The sequence below is a fragment of the Mauremys mutica genome, chromosome 14, assembly GCF_020497125.1.
Source record: "Mauremys mutica isolate MM-2020 ecotype Southern chromosome 14, ASM2049712v1, whole genome shotgun sequence".
In the NCBI taxonomy this organism is placed as follows: domain Eukaryota; kingdom Metazoa; phylum Chordata; order Testudines; family Geoemydidae; genus Mauremys; species Mauremys mutica.
In genome coordinates this window covers 43,972,917-43,989,975 of record NC_059085.1, presented here as the reverse complement: position 1 = coordinate 43,989,975, position 17,059 = coordinate 43,972,917, and the positions used below count along the sequence as shown (strand labels likewise).

Sequence of the window (17,059 nt, the reverse complement as noted above, 5' to 3'; positions counted from 1 at the left end):
TGTCCCCATTTTACCCAGCGCCAGTGCTCAGACTAGCACGAGTGCCTGGCTCCCAGTCCTGTGCTCTGACCACTCTGCGGCACTCCTCACTCAGCCCCTCAAGCCTGGGCCCAGCTTCCCATAGATGGGCTTACCCCAGCCCTGGGCAGCCTCACCTGGCCCCCTGGAAGCACAGACCGGGAGAGGCAGGGAGTCTCACACTCCAAGGAGCTGGCTGCAGATCTGAGCACTTTGTGAGGACACAAGATTTTGGGCTCCAGCCAAGCGATCTCCTGGGCCGGGAAGGGGGCGCCCTGGGATCCTGCCCACAAACAGCACAGAGAGAACTGCCCCCATGAGCTCTGGAGCACCACCACCACCTTGCTACTGCCAGCACTGCTGGCTATTCCACCGCTCGTCCTCGCAGGCCCATCTGGCTCCCACACGCAGCGAGTGCAGGTGGGGAGCTCCCGGGAGCAGCAGCCGGTCATTGCAGTGGGAGCAGAGATGGCCGGGGGGTTGCTATTGAGTTTGGCCCAACAGCAGCCAGGGCGTGGGATTAGCTCAGGCTAACGCCTGCCCAAAGCTCCGAAGCTCCAGCGCTGGGGCTTGGCACTTGGCTACTCCTAGGAGACCGGAATCAGGCGCAGGACAGGGAAGTGCAGCAGCCAAGGGGCTGCGGATTGTCACTCTCAGATCTCCTCCTCCCCTTGACCGTTATTCAGCCCCTCTCGCCCCATCTCCACACCTTCAATCCTCTAATGCCAGCGGGGGGGAGGGTGAAGCTGAGTAGCCCTGAGCTCGGTGACAGGGCCTGGGCCCCAGCTTGCAGCAGGAGCGAAGCCTTAGCATACGGTGAGCCGGGAACTGATGGGAGGGGGGGTTGCAGCACCCAGGAAAGCAAAGAGCCAGGCTCACAGAGGGGCTGTGCAGCGGGCTGGAGAGGTCCCACAGCTATGGAAAAGCAGCCAGCTGGGGAGGACTCCCTTGGACTCCTTGCTCCCTGCGTCAGCAGCACTGCAGACAGTGGCTACAGCAGGGGCAGGGCCCAGCTGGAGACGAGGCACCACCCATGTGCTGCAGAACCTGGCTGTAGCCGTGCATCCAGGTCCGTTTCCTGCTGGCAGTGCTACGTGACAGGCTGGCGCCTCACAGCACAGCCCCAGCTTGGGGCCGTTTCAGTGAGGGGAGCCTGGTACATGGGGCCTAGCCCAGAGGCCTTTGTCCTTCCACACACTGCCTCCCTACGCAGCGTGTGCAGCAGGTGGAGGAGGGTTACACTCTGCCGGCTGGCCCCGTGCGATCGGGGCATCGCTGTGTGGGCTCGGCTACCCCAGGAAAGTCCCGTTCTGGCAGGCGAAGCTTTTGGATCGTTTTTATTTTTATATAAACAAGACAAAACAAGCAGCATTAATTTAAAAAAATTAAAAAAAAAAAGAAGCGGGCAGGGGAGTCGGAGCCCCGGGGCAGGCAGGGTGGGCCCCTGGGCTGTGCTCAGCTCCTTCCGCAGGCCTGCCAGGCTGGCAGGGGCCGTGCTGCTGTGTGACTCCCAGCTGGGGGCCCACAGGCAGGTGGGTTTAGTAGGGAGCTGAACATTAGCGTCCACCTGGCACCGTCTGCCTGCCAGCACTTGGGCTTTGCAAGCGTACACGCTGCCACTGCAAGGCGTGCCCTGCCCGCCCCGCCCTGCCCGGCCACCCCCGCACGCCCCACGGCAGAAGCTTTTATCCTTCCTGTCCAAAGTCGTCTGTGAATTTCTTCACCTTCAGGAGGTCCTCTGCATTCACGGTGGGGCGGGTGGTGGCCAGCGAGCGCAGCATATCTGACTGCAAACAAGGGGAGAGGGCAGCTGAGGCCAAAGTGCAACATCAGAGTCTCCGTCGCTTTTACCTTGATGCCCTCGGAAATCCTACCCGAGTTCTGGTTGCGGGGGAGAATCCCAGGTCTAAACACCCCAGCCCTAGCAAAGGCAGTGGAGCTAGCACCTCTCTGCCCTGAACGACAGGCATCTCCCTACAGGGTCCCCCAGGGCAGGTGCATGGAACGGAGGCCTGGGAGCCGGGACTCAGGTTCCACACTGCTCCTGGTCACTGGTGTGACCTCCACCTGTGGGCTTTCTCCAGCCTGTCCCCTGGGATGGCCATGCTTACTGACCTCCCTGGGTGCTCGGGGAGGGCCGGGGTCACAGGTGGAGAAGGACGCTTTCCTCTTCCAGCAGCATTAATCCCGAGGAGCCCTCCCCCCTCCAGCACATGACACTGCTGCTCTGGCCACTCCGCTGCCTCAGCTCTCAGCACAATAGAACGGTCAGGGAGAAAGGCCCAGGGCTCTCGCACTCGGAGCTGTGAGCCAAGCATTCCAGATGGGACAGTTGCAGGGAAGCCGCAGGCAGAAGGAACAAGCAATCACTCAGGGATGCCCACTGACCCTTTCAGCTACAGTGGTTAACTCTGAAGCCTAATGATGACAAGGGATCTCTTTTACGCTGATCATTTCCCCAGGAACATGCAGCTATGCTGGGACAGTGGCTTTGACGGGGATAGCACCTTTCCCCAGCCCCAGTGGGAAAGTGGGAGGGCAGAGCAAGGCTGTCCACACCAGCAGGGGCTCTGCTGGCCTCAGAAGTGTTGCACACTGACTTGTGTCACGGGCCAAGTGACAATCCCTCTCATCCCAGCCACCCTCCAGCCCAGCGTGTCTGTCCCTAATGAATTACTTACCATGCAGATCACTGGCTCCAGCAGCTTGTCACTAGGCACCTCCATCCAAGTCATCTCGATGGCTCCAGGGTCCCCCGGCGAGCATGGGGTCAGGAGGTCATCTACGGTTATGCTGGGATTGGTTCGAGATGGGCCTCGCACCTGCCACATGCCAGAGAGGAAGTGCATTGAGAGGGCGGATGCCAGGGCTGGCTCCCCAACCGCCCGCAGGGGCCTCTCTGACATGGGCCCTGGGGGCTGACGTGGGGGACTCAGGAAGGATCTCACCATGAGGGGCGAGGGCACCGGACACACCCAGGTGGCCATGGAGCCCCCCTCCCTTGCAGACCAGCGACCCCAGGCTCGGATGCCGCAGTCCTTGGGGAGCAGCAGGTCCCGCACACCTGCTCTCACCTTCTTGAAGTGTGTGGCCGACTGCACTTTGCGGACAGGCTGCATGAGGGCGTCACGCACGATGACGCTGATGTCAGCTCCCGAGTAGCCATCCGTCTTCCTGGCCAGCTCGTGGATGTTGGCCTCTGTCAGGTTGCGTGGTGTGTTCCCCAGGTGCAGCCTGAACATCTGGGCTCGGGCTGCCTCCTCCGGCAACGGGATGTAGATGCGCTTCTCAAACCTAGGCACCGACAGTGGGTAGAGCGGGTGAGCAGCTGCCCACGTTCTGCCAGGCGGGGCTGGCAAGCAGTGTGCCGTGCAGATCACTGCAGCACTGACGGGTTCCAGCAAGAGCTGCCGGCTGCGGGAGGGAGGGAGGGAGGGGTTGGGCGGGGCTGGGGATCGCTGAGGCACTCAGTAATGCTGGTGACAGACCTAAGCCTGCCCTGGGGCAGACCACTCTGTGTTCTCTGGGCCACTCCCTAAGGGGGGGGCAGTGGCTCCTGGCACATTCAATGTGGCTGCCCCTAACCAGGCAGAGAGCAGCTCTAGCGGCTGGTTTCCAATAGCTCCCACTCACCTTCTCCTAATGGCCGAGTCTAAGACCCAGGGGATATTTGTGGCACCGAGGACCAGGGTCCCGTCGTTGTTATTACCAACACCTACCGGGAAGAAGAAACAGCGATAAAGGAGCAGGACTGACTCCTCGGAGGGGCCCGGAAGAGCACAGGGCTGGATTAACCTTCTGTGGGCCCCAGAGCCTGGCCCATGGCCCCAACCCCACGCTCTGCCCTGTCCCCCAAGGCCCCACCCACCACCCCCACAGGGCGGAGGGGGCAGAGGGCAGCAGATGGGGCCACAGGAGGACGAGGCAAAGTGGGAGTGGGGCTATGGGAGAGTGGGCGCCAGGCCCACCTCTGGGTTTACCATGGCGCCAGGCCCAGGCTCAGTACTGGCTCGTCAGCCAGCTGCCAGTCCAAGACAGACCCTTCAAGGCTGCCCTCGGCAAAGGGAACGAGCAGGCTGAGGACGAGAGCAGCCCCTCGTTCTTCACTTCTCATTCTCCACCCGCCTGCCCCAGGGCTGATCCGGCACCATCTGAGCCAGCTGGGGGAGGGGTGAGCTCTGGGGGCTGGAGCTCATTCGCCATGACCCACCCTGCATCTGCACCAGGAACTCTGTCTTGATCCTGCGGCCAGCCTCGCTCTCGTTCTCATTGCGGGAGCCGCACAGAGAGTCCACCTCGTCGATGAAGATGATGGAGGGTTTGTGCTGCCTTGCCAGCTCGAAGAGATTCTTCACCAGCCTGGGGCAGAAAGACACAGGGTCAGCGCTAACAGACAGGCAGCCTCCTCTCCAGCCCTGACCCTGCAACCCACATGTGCCCCCTGTGCGGGGGAGCGAGGACCAGCACCCTCGGGCTGCAGGCAGGGAGCTCTCCCGCTGTCACTGCTTAGCTTGTTCTCATTTACCCCACTGCCTCTGGAGTCACCTTCCTCGGGAGACACGCTAGTGCCTGTGACGAGTGCAGCAGCCACAGTGCGCTCTCCTCTGCCCTGGCGCTGAGCAGCGCAGTCCAGCCGCTAACTTACTTCTCACTCTCTCCCAGCCACTTCGACATCAGGTCCGAGGACGACACGGAGAAGAACGTGGAGTTGTTGGCCTCAGTTGCCACAGCCTTGGCCAGGTACGACTTCCCCGTGCCAGGGGGCCCAAAGAGCAGAATCCCACGCCAAGGGGTGCGCTTACCTAAGAACACAAGAATGGCCAGACTGGGCCAGACCAAAAGTCCATCAAGCCCAGTATCCTGTCCTCTGACTGGCCAATGCCAGGTGACCCACAGGGAGTGAACCCAACAGGCAATGATCAAGTGATCTCTCTCCTGCCATCCATCTCCACCCTCTGACGAACAGAGCCTAGGGACACCATTCCTTACCCAGCCTGGCTAATAGCCATTAATGAATTTATCCAGTTCTCTTTTAAACCCTGTTATAGCCCTAGCCTTCACAACCTCCTCAGGCAAGGAGTTCCACAGGTTGACTGTGCGCTGTGTGAAGAAGAACTTCCTTTTATTTGTTTTAAACCTGCTGCCTATTAATTTCATTTGGTGGGCCCTAGTTCTTCTATTATGGGAACAAGTAAGTAAAAGACGGTTACTCACCTGTAGTAACTGGTGTTCTTCGAGATGTGTTGCTCCTATCCATTCCATGTAGGTGTGCGCGCCGCGCGTGCACGGCTCTCCGGAACATTTTTACCCTAGCAACTCCGGCGGGCCGGCTGGCGCCCCCTGGAGTGGCGCCGTCAAGGCGCCCCTTATACACCTCAGCCGGCCCGTCCGCTCCTCAGTTCCTTCTTGCCGGCTATTCCGACAGTGGGGAAGGAGGGCGGGTCTGGAATGGATAGGAGCAACACATCTCGAAGAACACCAGTTACTACAGGTGAGTAACCGTCTTTTCTTCTTCGAGTGATTGCTCCTATGCATTCCATGTAGGTGATTCCCAAGCCTTACCTAGGCGGTGGGGTCGGAATGAGACGTGGCGGAGTGTAGCACCGCAGAGCCGAAGGCTGCGTCGTCTCGGGACTGCTGCACCAACGCATAATGGGAAGCGAAGGTGTGGACGGAAGACCAGGTGGCCGCTCGACAGATGTCCTGGATGGGAACGTGGGCCAGGAAGGCGGCTGACGAGGCGTGCGCCCTTGTCGAGTGCGCGGTGAGCCGGCACGGGGGGACGCGAGCAAGTTCGTAGCACGCCCGTATGCAGGATGTCACCCAGGAAGAAATCCGTTGAGATGAAACAGGCTCGCCTTTCATGCGCTCCGCAATTGCGACAAAGAGCTGGGAGGAACGCCGGAAGGACTTAGTTCGGTCAATGTAAAAGGCGAGGGCCCTACGGACGTCGAGGGTGTGGAGCTGCTGCTCACGAGGTGAGGCGTGCGGCTTTGGAAAGAAGACCGGGAGGAAGATCTCCTGATTAAGATGAAAGGCCGACACCACCTTTGGGAGGAAGGCCGGATGTGGCCGAAGCTGCACTTTGTCCGCGTGGAAGACGGTATATGGGGGACCCGCCGTCAGGGCGCGGAGTTCGGATACTCGTCTGGCGGATGTGATTGCCACGAGGAAGGCCGTCTTCCAGGTGAGATGGAGGAGGGAGCAGGAGGCCATGGGCTCGAAGGGGCGGCGCATCAGCTGGGTGAGAGCCAGGTTCAGATCCCACGTAGGAGCCGGCGGCCGCACTTGCGGGTAGAGGCGGTCCAACCCCTTGAGGAAGCGGGCAACCATGGGGTTGGAAAACACGGAGCGACCATCTACAGCAGGCCGGAAGGCCGAAAGCGCCGCCAGGTGTACCCTCAGGGACGAGATCGCGAGACCTTGGCCTTTCAGGTACCAGAGGTAGTCAAGGACCGTCTGGAGAGGGGTCGAGAAGGGGTTAAGACCTTGCTGATCGCACCAAAGGGCAAAGCGTTTCCACTTTGCCAGGTAGGTAGAGCGTGTGGACGGTTTTCTGCTTTCAAGGAGAACTTGCTGCACCGCCGCAGAACAGGTCCTCTCCGCGTCGGTCAACCACTCAGGAACCAGGCTGTAAGATGCAGCGACTGCAGGTTCGGGTGACAAAGCCTGCCGAGGTCCTGAGAGATGAGATCCGGCCATAACGGTAGGGGAATGGGATCCCGGATCGATAGCTCGAGGAGCAGGGTATACCAGTGCTGCCTCGGCCAGGCCGGAGCGACGAGTATGACGCGGGCCTTGTCCCTCCGTAGCTTGAGCAGTACTCGGTGGACTAGCGGGAACGGCGGGAAGGCGTATAGAAGGGGACCCGTCCAGGACATGAGGAACGCATCGGAGATGGAGTCCGGAGCCCGACCCTGGTACGAACAGAACCTGTGGCACTTCCTGTTGGTCCTGGAGGCAAACAGGTCTATTTGGGGAAATCCCCACCTTTGGAAGATGGTGTGGGCTACGTCGGGGCGAAGGGACCACTCGTGGGCAGCGAAAGACCGGCTCAGACGGTCGGCCAGCGTGTTCTGCACCCCTGGTAGAAAGAACGCTTCGAGGCGAATCGAGTGGGTTACACACAGGTCCCATAGGAGCATCGCCTCCTTGCACAGCGGGGAGGATCGGGCCCCGCCCTGTTTGTTCAGATAGAACATGGCTGCCGTGTTGTCCGTGTATACCGCGACGCAGCGGTCCCGGAGGTGTGCAAGAAAGGCGAGACAAGCCAAGCGGATCGCTCTCAATTCCCTGACGTTGATGTGCAGGGAGAGCTCCTGGGCCGACCAGAGGCCCTGAGTGTGCAGGTCTCCCATGTGAGCCCCCCATCCAAGCGCCGAGGCGTCTGTGGTCAGGGTGACCGACGGGCGAGGGGGGCGAAACGGAACCCCGGCGCAGACCACCTCCTGATGCAGCCACCAGGTGAGCGTCTGGAGAGTGGGGTCCGAGACCGTGACCACCAGATCTAGAGGGTCGCGGTGGGGCCGGTACACCGAAGTCAGCCACATCTGGAACGGACGGAGCCTCAGCCTCGCGTTCGCGGTCACAAAGGTGCACGCAGCCATGTGGCCCAGCAGGCGAAGGCAGGACCGGGCCGTCGTGGAAGGGAAGGCTTGTAAGCTGCGAATGAGCGAGACCATTGTCTCGTGTCGAGAACGAGGGAGGCAGGCCCTGGCGAGGGTGGAGTCGAGGACTGCTCCTATGAACTCCAATCGCTGTGTCGGCAGTAATTGGGACTTCTCGGCATTGACGAGGAGGCCGAGAGACCGGAACAGGTGCAGTATCTCTGACACCTGGGCTGTCACCAGTTCTTGAGATCGCCCACGGATCAGCCAGTCGTCGAGATAGGGGTATACGTGGATTCTGCGACGACGGAGAGTTGCGGCCACGACCGCCATGCACTTGGTGAACACCCTCGGGGCAGTGGAGAGGCCAAAGGGTAACACCGCAAACTGGTAGTGGGTCGCGTTGACCATGAAGCGCAGGAAGCATCTGTGGGGGGGGTAAATCGCCACATGAAAGTAAGCGTCTTTCATGTCGAGGGCGGCAAACCAGTCTCCCGGATCCAAGGAAGGGATAATGGACCCCAAGGTTACCATCCGAAACTTGAGCTTGCAGAGGTATCTGTTCAGCTCCCGGAGGTCCAAGATGGGACGAAGACCTCCTTTCGCCTTGGGGATGAGGAAATATCTGGAGTAGAATCCCCTGCCCCGCCTGCAGGGAGGCACCTCCTCGATAGCACCCACGCTCAACAGAGCCTGCACCTCCTGTATGAGGACTTGCTCGTGAGAGGGGTCCCTGAAGAGGGACGGGGAAGGTGGGTGGGAGGGGGGGGGCGAAAGAAACTGTAGGCGGTAGCCGTGCTGGATGGTGCTGAGGACCCAGCTGTCCGATGTTATAGCAGACCACGCCGGAAGGAAGCGGGCAAGGCGATTGGAAAACAAAAGGGGTGGATCCTGGGGGGAGAGTGATGGGTCGTCCTCGGGCGTCCCGTCAAAAGGCCGGCTTTTGGCCTTGCGGAGCCTTGGACGAGTTCTGCGCCTGGTTGCGCCGCCCCCCTGACGGTCTACGGCGGAAGGGGGCCGTTCGGCGGTTGTTAAACGGCCGAGACCTGGCCTGGTTGAAGGGACGGTAGGGCTGTTGGCGGAACGAACGCCTCTGCGTGGCCGGCGTGTGCATACCCAGAGTTCGTATCGCAACCCTCCCATCCTTTAGGGACTGGATTCTGGCATCCGTTTTCTCAGAAAACAGCCCCTTCGTGTCAAACGGGAGGTCCTGGAGGGTGTACTGGACCTCAGGTGGGAGGGTGGAAGATTGTAGCCACGCAATGCGGCGCATCGTCACCCCGGATGCTACCGTTCGAGCCCCTGAGTCTGCTGCGTCTACGGCCGCTTTGATCAGTGTTCTGGAGGCTAACTTGCCCTCCTCCAGCAGCGCTGAGAATTCAGGGCGGGATTCCGGAGGGGTTAGCTCCGTGAACTTCGCAAGGCACCCCAAGATATTAAAAGTGTATCTGGATAAGAGGGCCATCTGGTTGGCGACACGGAGTTGGAGGCCTCCCGCCGAATAGATTTTACGCCCTAATAAGTCCATGCGCCGGGCGTCCTTCGCCTTCGGCGCAGCGGCAGGTTGACCGTGTCGTTCGCGGTCATTGACCGATTGGACCACCAGCGAGTCCGGGGTGGGGTGGACGTACAAGTATTCGTAGCCCTGGGGCGGGACGGAATACTTCCTTTCGACGCCTCGCGCCGTGGGGGCAACGGAGGAGGGCGACTGCCAGATAGTGGCACTGTTCTTCTGAATGGTGCGAATGAACGGGAGCGCCACCCTGACAGGGGCGTCATCTCCCACAACGTCCGTAATCGGGTCCTCGACTTCTTGCACCTCCTCTATGGGCAAGTTAATGGCCTTTGCCACCCTTCGGAGAAGGTCCTGGTGTGCCCTGAGGTCAATGGGCGGGGGTCCCGATGGCGAGGCCCCCGCTACCGCCTCATCTGGAGAGGACGACGAGGAGTGGCCCGGGAGCACCTCCTCCTGCTGGTGCTCGCCCACCTGGTGATCTGGCCGCAGCGAGTCCTGGCCCAAAGAAGGGTCGTGGGCGGCGGCTTGCGTCGGTGGGGACGGGGGGGCTCGACTAACGGTGGCCACCGGTACCGATGGTGCCGAGCCCGGCTGCCTGGGTGGCAGGGGAGGCCCCTGTTCATATTGCGCCCAGGGCACCCAATGTCCCCAATACTGGGGTCCATGATCCGGGGGAACGGAACCGGCTCTGAAATCCACCGCACTGCCTTGGGGTGAGGCTACAGAGGGTTCCCTGGAGGGCCAGGGTGGAGCCGTGGCGATGCCTGGGCGGGCGTCCAGCGCCGGCGTGAGACGATCCTCCGGTGCCGAGGGTCGGTGCCGGGCGTCTCGGGGGTCCAGTGGCGAGCGGGACCCGTGCTGCGCACGGTGCCGGGAGCCGGATCTCCGGTGCCGGGAGCCAGATCTACGGCGTCGGGAGCTGGATCTCCGGTGCCAAGAAGGGGAGCGGCGGCGGCGGGAGCTCGACCGGCGACGTCGGGAGCTCAACCGGCGGTGCCGGGAACCGGACCTCGAGCGGGATCTGCGGCGCCTCGAACGGCTGCGCGAGTCCCGATGTCCGCGGTGCCTGGACGCGGACCTGCTGCGGTGCCGGTGACTTCGTGACCGGGACCTGGAGCGCCGCCGGGAGTACGACCGGCCCCGCGATGGAGAGCGGTGCCGGGACTGCGACCGGTGCCGGGACGCTGAGCGGCGTCGCGATGGCGATTTACGGCGGGATGGGGAGCGGTGCCTCGGTGACCTTCGCCGGGAGATAGACCGGGATCGAGACCGGATTCTGGAGCCACGGTCGCCACGGTCGCCCGGAGATGAGGGGCGCACCATCGCTGGCTTGCCGAGGGACTTGAATGTCCGCACCAGTGGTGCCGGCGGCTGACATGACGGGGCCGTCGCCTCGATCAGCTCTCTTGCCGTCGCGAACGCCTCCGGCGTCGACGGGATCCTCAGCTCCTCCTCGGTGGGCACCGGGGAGCTGGGCGGAACCGGACTCGACGGGCCAGGCGGCGCCGGAGTCAACGGTGCGGTGCACTTAGCGTGCACTGCCTCAGCCTGCACCGTTTTCGTCGGAGGCGGCTGGGCTGACGGCTTTCGCTGCTGTTTTGCGGCAGCCGTCTTCGGCGCCTTGTGCTTCCTCCCCGGGGAGAGGGAGCGGTGCCGGGTCTTTGGTGCCGGCTCGGTGCCGGAGCGGCTCGGTGCAGTCGGAGCGCTGCTTGTCGAGGCGGTTTTCGGTGCCGCTGGAGCTGGCGCCGGAGGTTGGAGCGCAGACTCCATCAGTAAGTGCTTCAGCCTAGAGTCTCTCTCTTTCCTCGTACGAGGTTTAAAGGCTATGCAGATAGAGCACTTATCTGTCCGATGCGACTCTCCGAGGCAGCGGAGGCAAGAGTCGTGCGGGTCGCTAACCGGCATAGGCCGCTGGCAAGCCGCACAGGGCTTGAAACCCGGTGCTCCGGGCATAAGCCCGCACCGGGGCGGAAGAAGAGGGGCAAACCCTCTAATTCCGTAACTATTGACACTATTAACACTAAATATATATTTAACTACAACAAGAACTGAACTAACTACTAAAACTATCTACACTAGAACTATGGAGAAACACTAGGGTTGTGGAGGTAAGGGAGCACTCCACTGTTCCAACTGGCCGTCACGGGCGGGAAGAAGGAACTGAGGAGCGGACGGGCCGGCTGAGGTGTATAAGGGGCGCCTTGACGGCGCCACTCCAGGGGGCGCCAGCCGGCCCGCCGGAGTTGCTAGGGTAAAAATGTTCCGGAGAGCCGTGCACGCGCGGCGCGCACACCTACATGGAATGCATAGGAGCAATCACTCGAAGAAGAACTTTTCCTTATCCACTTTCTCCATATCACTCATGATTTTATAGACCTCTATCATGTCCCCCCTTAGTCTCCTCTTTTCCAACCTGAAAGTCCTAGCCTCTTAAATCTCTCCTCATATGGGACCCATTCCAAACCCCTAATCATTTTAGTTGCCTTTTTCTGAATCTTTTCTAGTGCTAGAATATCTTTTTTGAGATGAGGAGACCACATCTGGATGCAGTATTCAAGATGTGGGCGTACCATCAATTTAAAATAAAATATTCTCCATCCCTTTTAATGATTCCTAACATCCTGTTTGCTCTTTTGACCACAGCTGCACACTGCGTGGACATCTTCAGAGAACTATCCACGATGACGCCAAGATCTTTTTCCTGATTAGCTGTAGCTAAATTAGCCCCCATCATATTGTATGTATAGTTGGGGTTATTTTTCCCCATGTGCATTACTTTACATTTATCCACATTAAATTTCATTTGCCATTTTGTTGCCCAGTCACTTAGTTTTGTGAGATCTTTTTGAAGTTCTTCACAGTCTGCTTTGGTCTTAACTATCTTGAGCAGTTTAGTATCATCTGCAAACTTTGCCACCTCACTGTTTACCCCTTTCTCCAGATCATTTATGAATAAATTGAATAGGATTGGTCCTAGGACTGACCCTTGGGGAACACCACTAGTTACCCCTCTCCATTCTGAGAATTTACCATTAATTCCTACCCTTTGTTCCCTGTCCTTTAACCAGTTCTCAGTCCATGAAAGGATCTTCCCTCTTATCCCATGACAACTTCATTTACGTAAGAGCCTTTGGTGAGGGACCTTGTCATAGGCTTTCTGGAACACAGCACGCAATGAGCAGGGGCAGACCTGGCTTTGAATGGAGGGAATTAGGTACCAGACTCCAGTCGGGCAGGCCTCTGCCCCAGCCCCCTGCAGTATTGCTCCTGCCGTGCTGGGGGGCACTGGCCAGTTCACATGCACCTCGCTGCTCAGGGCTCTGCTAGGGCTGTTGGCCAAGGAAGTTTCTGGGCTCTGCTCAGTACTCAGATCCCAGGACGTGGTCTCCACCTGGAACCAGTACCACAATGGCCACAGTCCGTCTCGGAGGGAGCAGCAGCCAATCCACCCTGCCCCAGCCTCTCCCCAGAGCTACCAGAGCAACCCTCACCTGTGAATAAGTGTGGGAATTTAATGGGTAAAATCACAGCCTCTTTCAGAGCCTCCTTGGCACCCTCCAGGCCAGCCACATCGTTCCACCGCACGTTGGGCTTCTCCATCACAATGGCACCTGCGAGAGGAAGGCAGCTCTCCCTAGCGGGACAAGAGATGACAGCACTCCCGCCTCGGGGCTCACCCGAGCCTCCCTCCAGCCACTGCACCAGCTGTCAAACTCCACCCGCCCGGGCCAGGCTGTCATCACGCATGAGGGACGTCTCCTTTTCGCTAGGGCTCACGAGGAGTCTCCAGAGCTGCCCAGCAGCCACAGAGCTAGAGAGGAGGCGGCCCTGCAGCCCCTCATCCCGCTCCAGGAGTGGCTCATGTATAGTCCCACCGACCCTGCACCAAGCAGCATGCACCAGCCGCTTCCCAAGTCAGGAACTCGACCTTGCAGGGCAATGCCGTGCTCCCAGCCCCCGCCTCTTACCCATCAGCTGCTCCTGCAGCTTCTTCTTCTCCGGATTCTCGCCCTCGCTGTCACTGTCGCTCCTGTGGAGAGGACGCAGTGTCATGGCGAGGCCAGCGAAGGTCCAGGTCCTGCTATCTGGGGGAAGGGAGGCTCTGGCCTGGCCATGCCAGAAGGGTCGAAGCCTCGCAGTGCTGGCTCTTGCCAGCCCCAACAGGAGACCCCCAACGCGCACTCACAAACTACAGAGTGCAGAGAGGGAGAAGTGCTGGTTTGAAACCCACTGCCGGAGTCACCCCCAGCAGAAGAGGGGGCACCCAGGGCCTGTGGCTGGCCTCTCCCATCGTTACAGGCATGAGCATGTTTAGGGGGTGCAATGGAGGCTGCACACGTACCCCTTGCTATCATTTGGAGACTCTTTGACAGGCTTCTTGCTTTGTTTGTCTTTGTTGCGTAGATAATCCTTCAGCTTCTCCGCCCGGTCCAGGTACTGCATGCACTTCGCCCGGATGCTTTCCTTCGCCTTGTCACTGTGAGCCTCATCTGTCAGGGCACCCGAGACACAGTGAGCAGCTCGCCATGGGCATGGAGTGAGGAGAGCCCTACAGCACCCTCCCTTTTAGAGCCAGCAGTGGGGAGAAAAGCCCTCTCCAGGGGCATGAGACACCAACGTCTCCCTTCACCAGCTCCCACCGGGTGGGCAGCTGGAGAGAATCCCCCAGGAGAAGCTGCTCCTAGAGACAGACGCAGCACAAACCCACAGCCGGGGAAGCCCCACCCCCCTTCGGATAATCCCACAACTTCAGGGTTTCTGAGCCCAGCTCTACAGTTAGCTCATTCCCCAGAGAACGCATGCACTCGTGGGAACTCTCTGCAGGCCACCTCGCTCTGCAACAGGTGCAGGCTGATCTCTTTGGGGATGTGCTATTCTGGGCGGGCCTGACTCCCAGCAGGGTGAAACGGGAAGAAGGATCCTAAGAGGAACAGCGAGGGAAAGATCTGGCACAGGCTGGCCTAGGGAGAGAGAAGCCCGACTCACATTTGATGGCATGTAGAAAGTACTCCACTGCATGCTGGTACAGCCGCAGCGCCTCCTCATAGTTCTTGGCCTTATCCTCCTCAGTCGCTTTTGTTACCAGGTCGATAGCTTTCTGCAAGGAGAGAACGCAGCTCCAGTGACACAGCTGCCCCGGCCATGTCAATGGAAGAGTAAAGAGGTAATGTTTCCCACAGAGGTAACGGGTTTTTGGACACCTCTGAGAAGCAGCAGCTGCACCACAAACTCCTGGCGCCTAGAGTCATCTCCTGTTTCTCATATGAACCTTCTGCTCACACACAGCAGACAAAACTCACAAGTGGCTCCTTCTCGGCTGGACAAAACCACTGATTCCAGAGAGCAAAAACCAAGCCCAGAACCCATCTCCATTTGCCAGGTCGGGGCAGCGCAAGCAGACAGCTCCTGTGCCACTGGGACCTTTAACCAATGCCGCCGCCACCACCGCAGAGCAAGGGCAGGAGAAACAGAGGCACCCGTGGGCCTTGCAGGGAAAGCCCTGTCTACACACACAAGTCGTAGCACCTGTTTAGCGAAAGCAGGGCAGCTCCCTAATGTGGACAGTTCCCCTGGTATAAACGTACTGATCCCAGTACAGCCACTCTGGTGCGGGGAGGGGGATACGGTACCAGGCACCCTCACCTCACCAGAGGGGCGGTGCCGGTACAAGTGTTTTGGTAGAAAAGAAAGAAAGAAACGGCCCAACTTGCACCTGATGCAGACCCTGGGCGCAGAGCTCCCGCTGCCCACAGGCCGGGAGCTGGGTTAGCACCACTCACCCGGGGCCAGGGGCCGGGCACCCCTCTGGGGGGAGGGGAAGAAGCCGCTCTGCGCCCCCCCAGCGCTGGCGGCCCCTGGACAGTCTCGCCTCGAAACCTGCTGCCGCCAGCGGGGCCGGGCCCAGCTCCCCTGACACGGCCCGGGCCGGGCCCGGCCTAGGCCATGGGGCACGGGAAAGCCCGGGCCGGGCCAGGCCGCCGCCCCCCGCGTGCCCAGGCCCCACGCAGGGCCCGGCCCGGCGGCTCTCTCCACGGCCCCGGGGACGGGAGCCCGCGGCGGCCCCCAGCCGGGCCCTGGACCCTGAGCCGGGGGGACGCTCCGCTCCGCTCCGGCCTGGCCCGGCCTGAGGCCCGCAAAGCCCGGGCTGGGGCCGGGGCCGGGGCCGGGCCGGGGCGGGAGACGCTGGAGCCGGGCCGGGCCCGGCCCCGCCGCCTGCTACCTGAAGGGTTGACGTTGACATTTCATCGCCCGGTGCCGCCCGAGTCCCCGGGGCGCTGCGAGCGGCCTGGATCCGGCTCCGGCTCCGGGCGGGGAGGCCCCGGCGCGGCGGGCGGGCGGGAGGCGGCGGCACCGAACCGGGACCCACCGGCCGCGCAGCTGCTACGTGGGGAGCGAGGACGGCGGGGCCCCCTGCCGGCCGCGCCGGGAACTGCAGCGACCGCCGGCAGCGGAGGGGATCCCGCCCCGGCCCCTCAGGGCCCCCCCCACCCCGCTCGGAGACACCCGCGCACCGCCCCCAGGCGAGTAGGCTCCGGTCCGAGATTCAGGGCTTTGTTTGATATAAACGCCTGTAAGTGGCCCACTCAGCCTCGTCCACCTCCCCTGCATCGAGACCCCCCCGCCATGGGCACAGCCCCCCTTCCCCTACCGACTCCCCAGCTTTAAGTCTAAAGGGACCATTAGCTCATCGACTCTGATCGCCTGCAGAACAGGGGCTATTCACGTTCACACCCAGTTAGCCCGGTGCTGAGCCCAGGAACTTGCATCTGGCTAAAGCCTCCTCCAGAAAGTTGTCCAGGCTGGACCAGAGGATGCTGGAGATGGAGAATGTGCCACTTCCCTGGGACGTTTGTTCCAGGGGCGTGTCATCCATTGAGGCTAAGTTGTATTTGCACGTGGCTGGCTTCAGGCAGCAGGTCTGGTGCAGCTTCCTCTGCTACACAGCACTTCAGGAGACAGCATCTTCTCTGGAGAAGAGTAGCGCAGGGGGAAGCCGTGTTAGTCTGGATCTGTAAAAAGCAACAGTCCTGTGACACCTTACCTCAGGACTCTGTCGCTTTCTGGAGAAGAGGTCACTCAGCCATAGATTTTTCCTTGGCAGGTCCCTTGTAGGGGCTGAGGTAGGTTACCTGCCTCCTTGCTGACACAGAGAATCCAGGGCTTTGCACTCCTGTTCCTAAAGTGGCATTCTTACCTCATTACCGTCAACCTTGAACAAGGAGCCCCCTCTAATGGACTGTGCTGCCCCCAAGAATGCATACATCCATTCACACACAGGCCTGGCGCTTTAATAACCATGTAGAGATAATGGACACCACAGTGCCTTACCTTTCCTTTTTCCAGATAGACCTGCCCTGCCTTTCAGTGGGTGAGGCTTGTCTAGTCCTGTGTGATTGTCTGTACACCCCGGCCTTTCCAGAGTAGGCAGACAGTTCCATTCTTAAACCCTAAAACTTTTTGGAATAGTGCATTGTCTGGGTGAGATTTCTGCCCCCTGGCACATCACAGCAACAAATAGATGCTTATTGGGCCGTGGGCCTATCACTGCAGCCCCATTCATCCAGGGCTGCTTTAAGTTATAGGTTCTGGAGGCCAATGCCTAAGGTTCCAGCTCCTCCAATCAGGTAGTTACGTGGGAATTTCAGCTTTAACAAAAAAAAACCCCAAAAACTCACCACACTTTCTTGCCATCGTGGGGGTGAAGAAAAGCTCGATGTAACTGATGCAGGGACAGTTCTTTGAGCCTGCGGAGAGCCAATGGTTCAGATGGGTGAACCACCTCATGAATCTCAATGGAGCACGAACACCACAGATCCACTGTTCTCCTGGGGGTTCTGCCAAGCCCCCTCCCCTCCAACACAGAACCGTGTGTGGCAGGAAAAGCAGAGAGTCTCCTGTTCTAGGATCAGGTGGTCTC

General features: G+C 60.3%; 1 protein-coding gene across 1 annotated transcript; it reads right to left on the bottom strand.

The window, feature by feature from the left end:
• Positions 1-1,338: 1,338 nt before the first annotated feature.
• VPS4A (vacuolar protein sorting 4 homolog A) lies at positions 1,339-15,536 on the bottom strand. Its single transcript, XM_044987640.1, has 11 exons — positions 15,362-15,536; positions 14,128-14,239; positions 13,484-13,631; positions 13,110-13,171; positions 12,633-12,752; positions 4,664-4,820; positions 4,229-4,377; positions 3,652-3,733; positions 3,093-3,312; positions 2,700-2,840; positions 1,339-1,805 (listed from the first exon to the last, which is right to left on the bottom strand). Exons 1-11 carry the CDS (start codon positions 15,380-15,382, stop codon positions 1,704-1,706), a joined length of 1,314 nt encoding a protein of 437 aa, XP_044843575.1. The 5' UTR covers positions 15,383-15,536; the 3' UTR covers positions 1,339-1,703.
• Between the last annotated feature and the right edge of the window lie 1,523 nt (positions 15,537-17,059).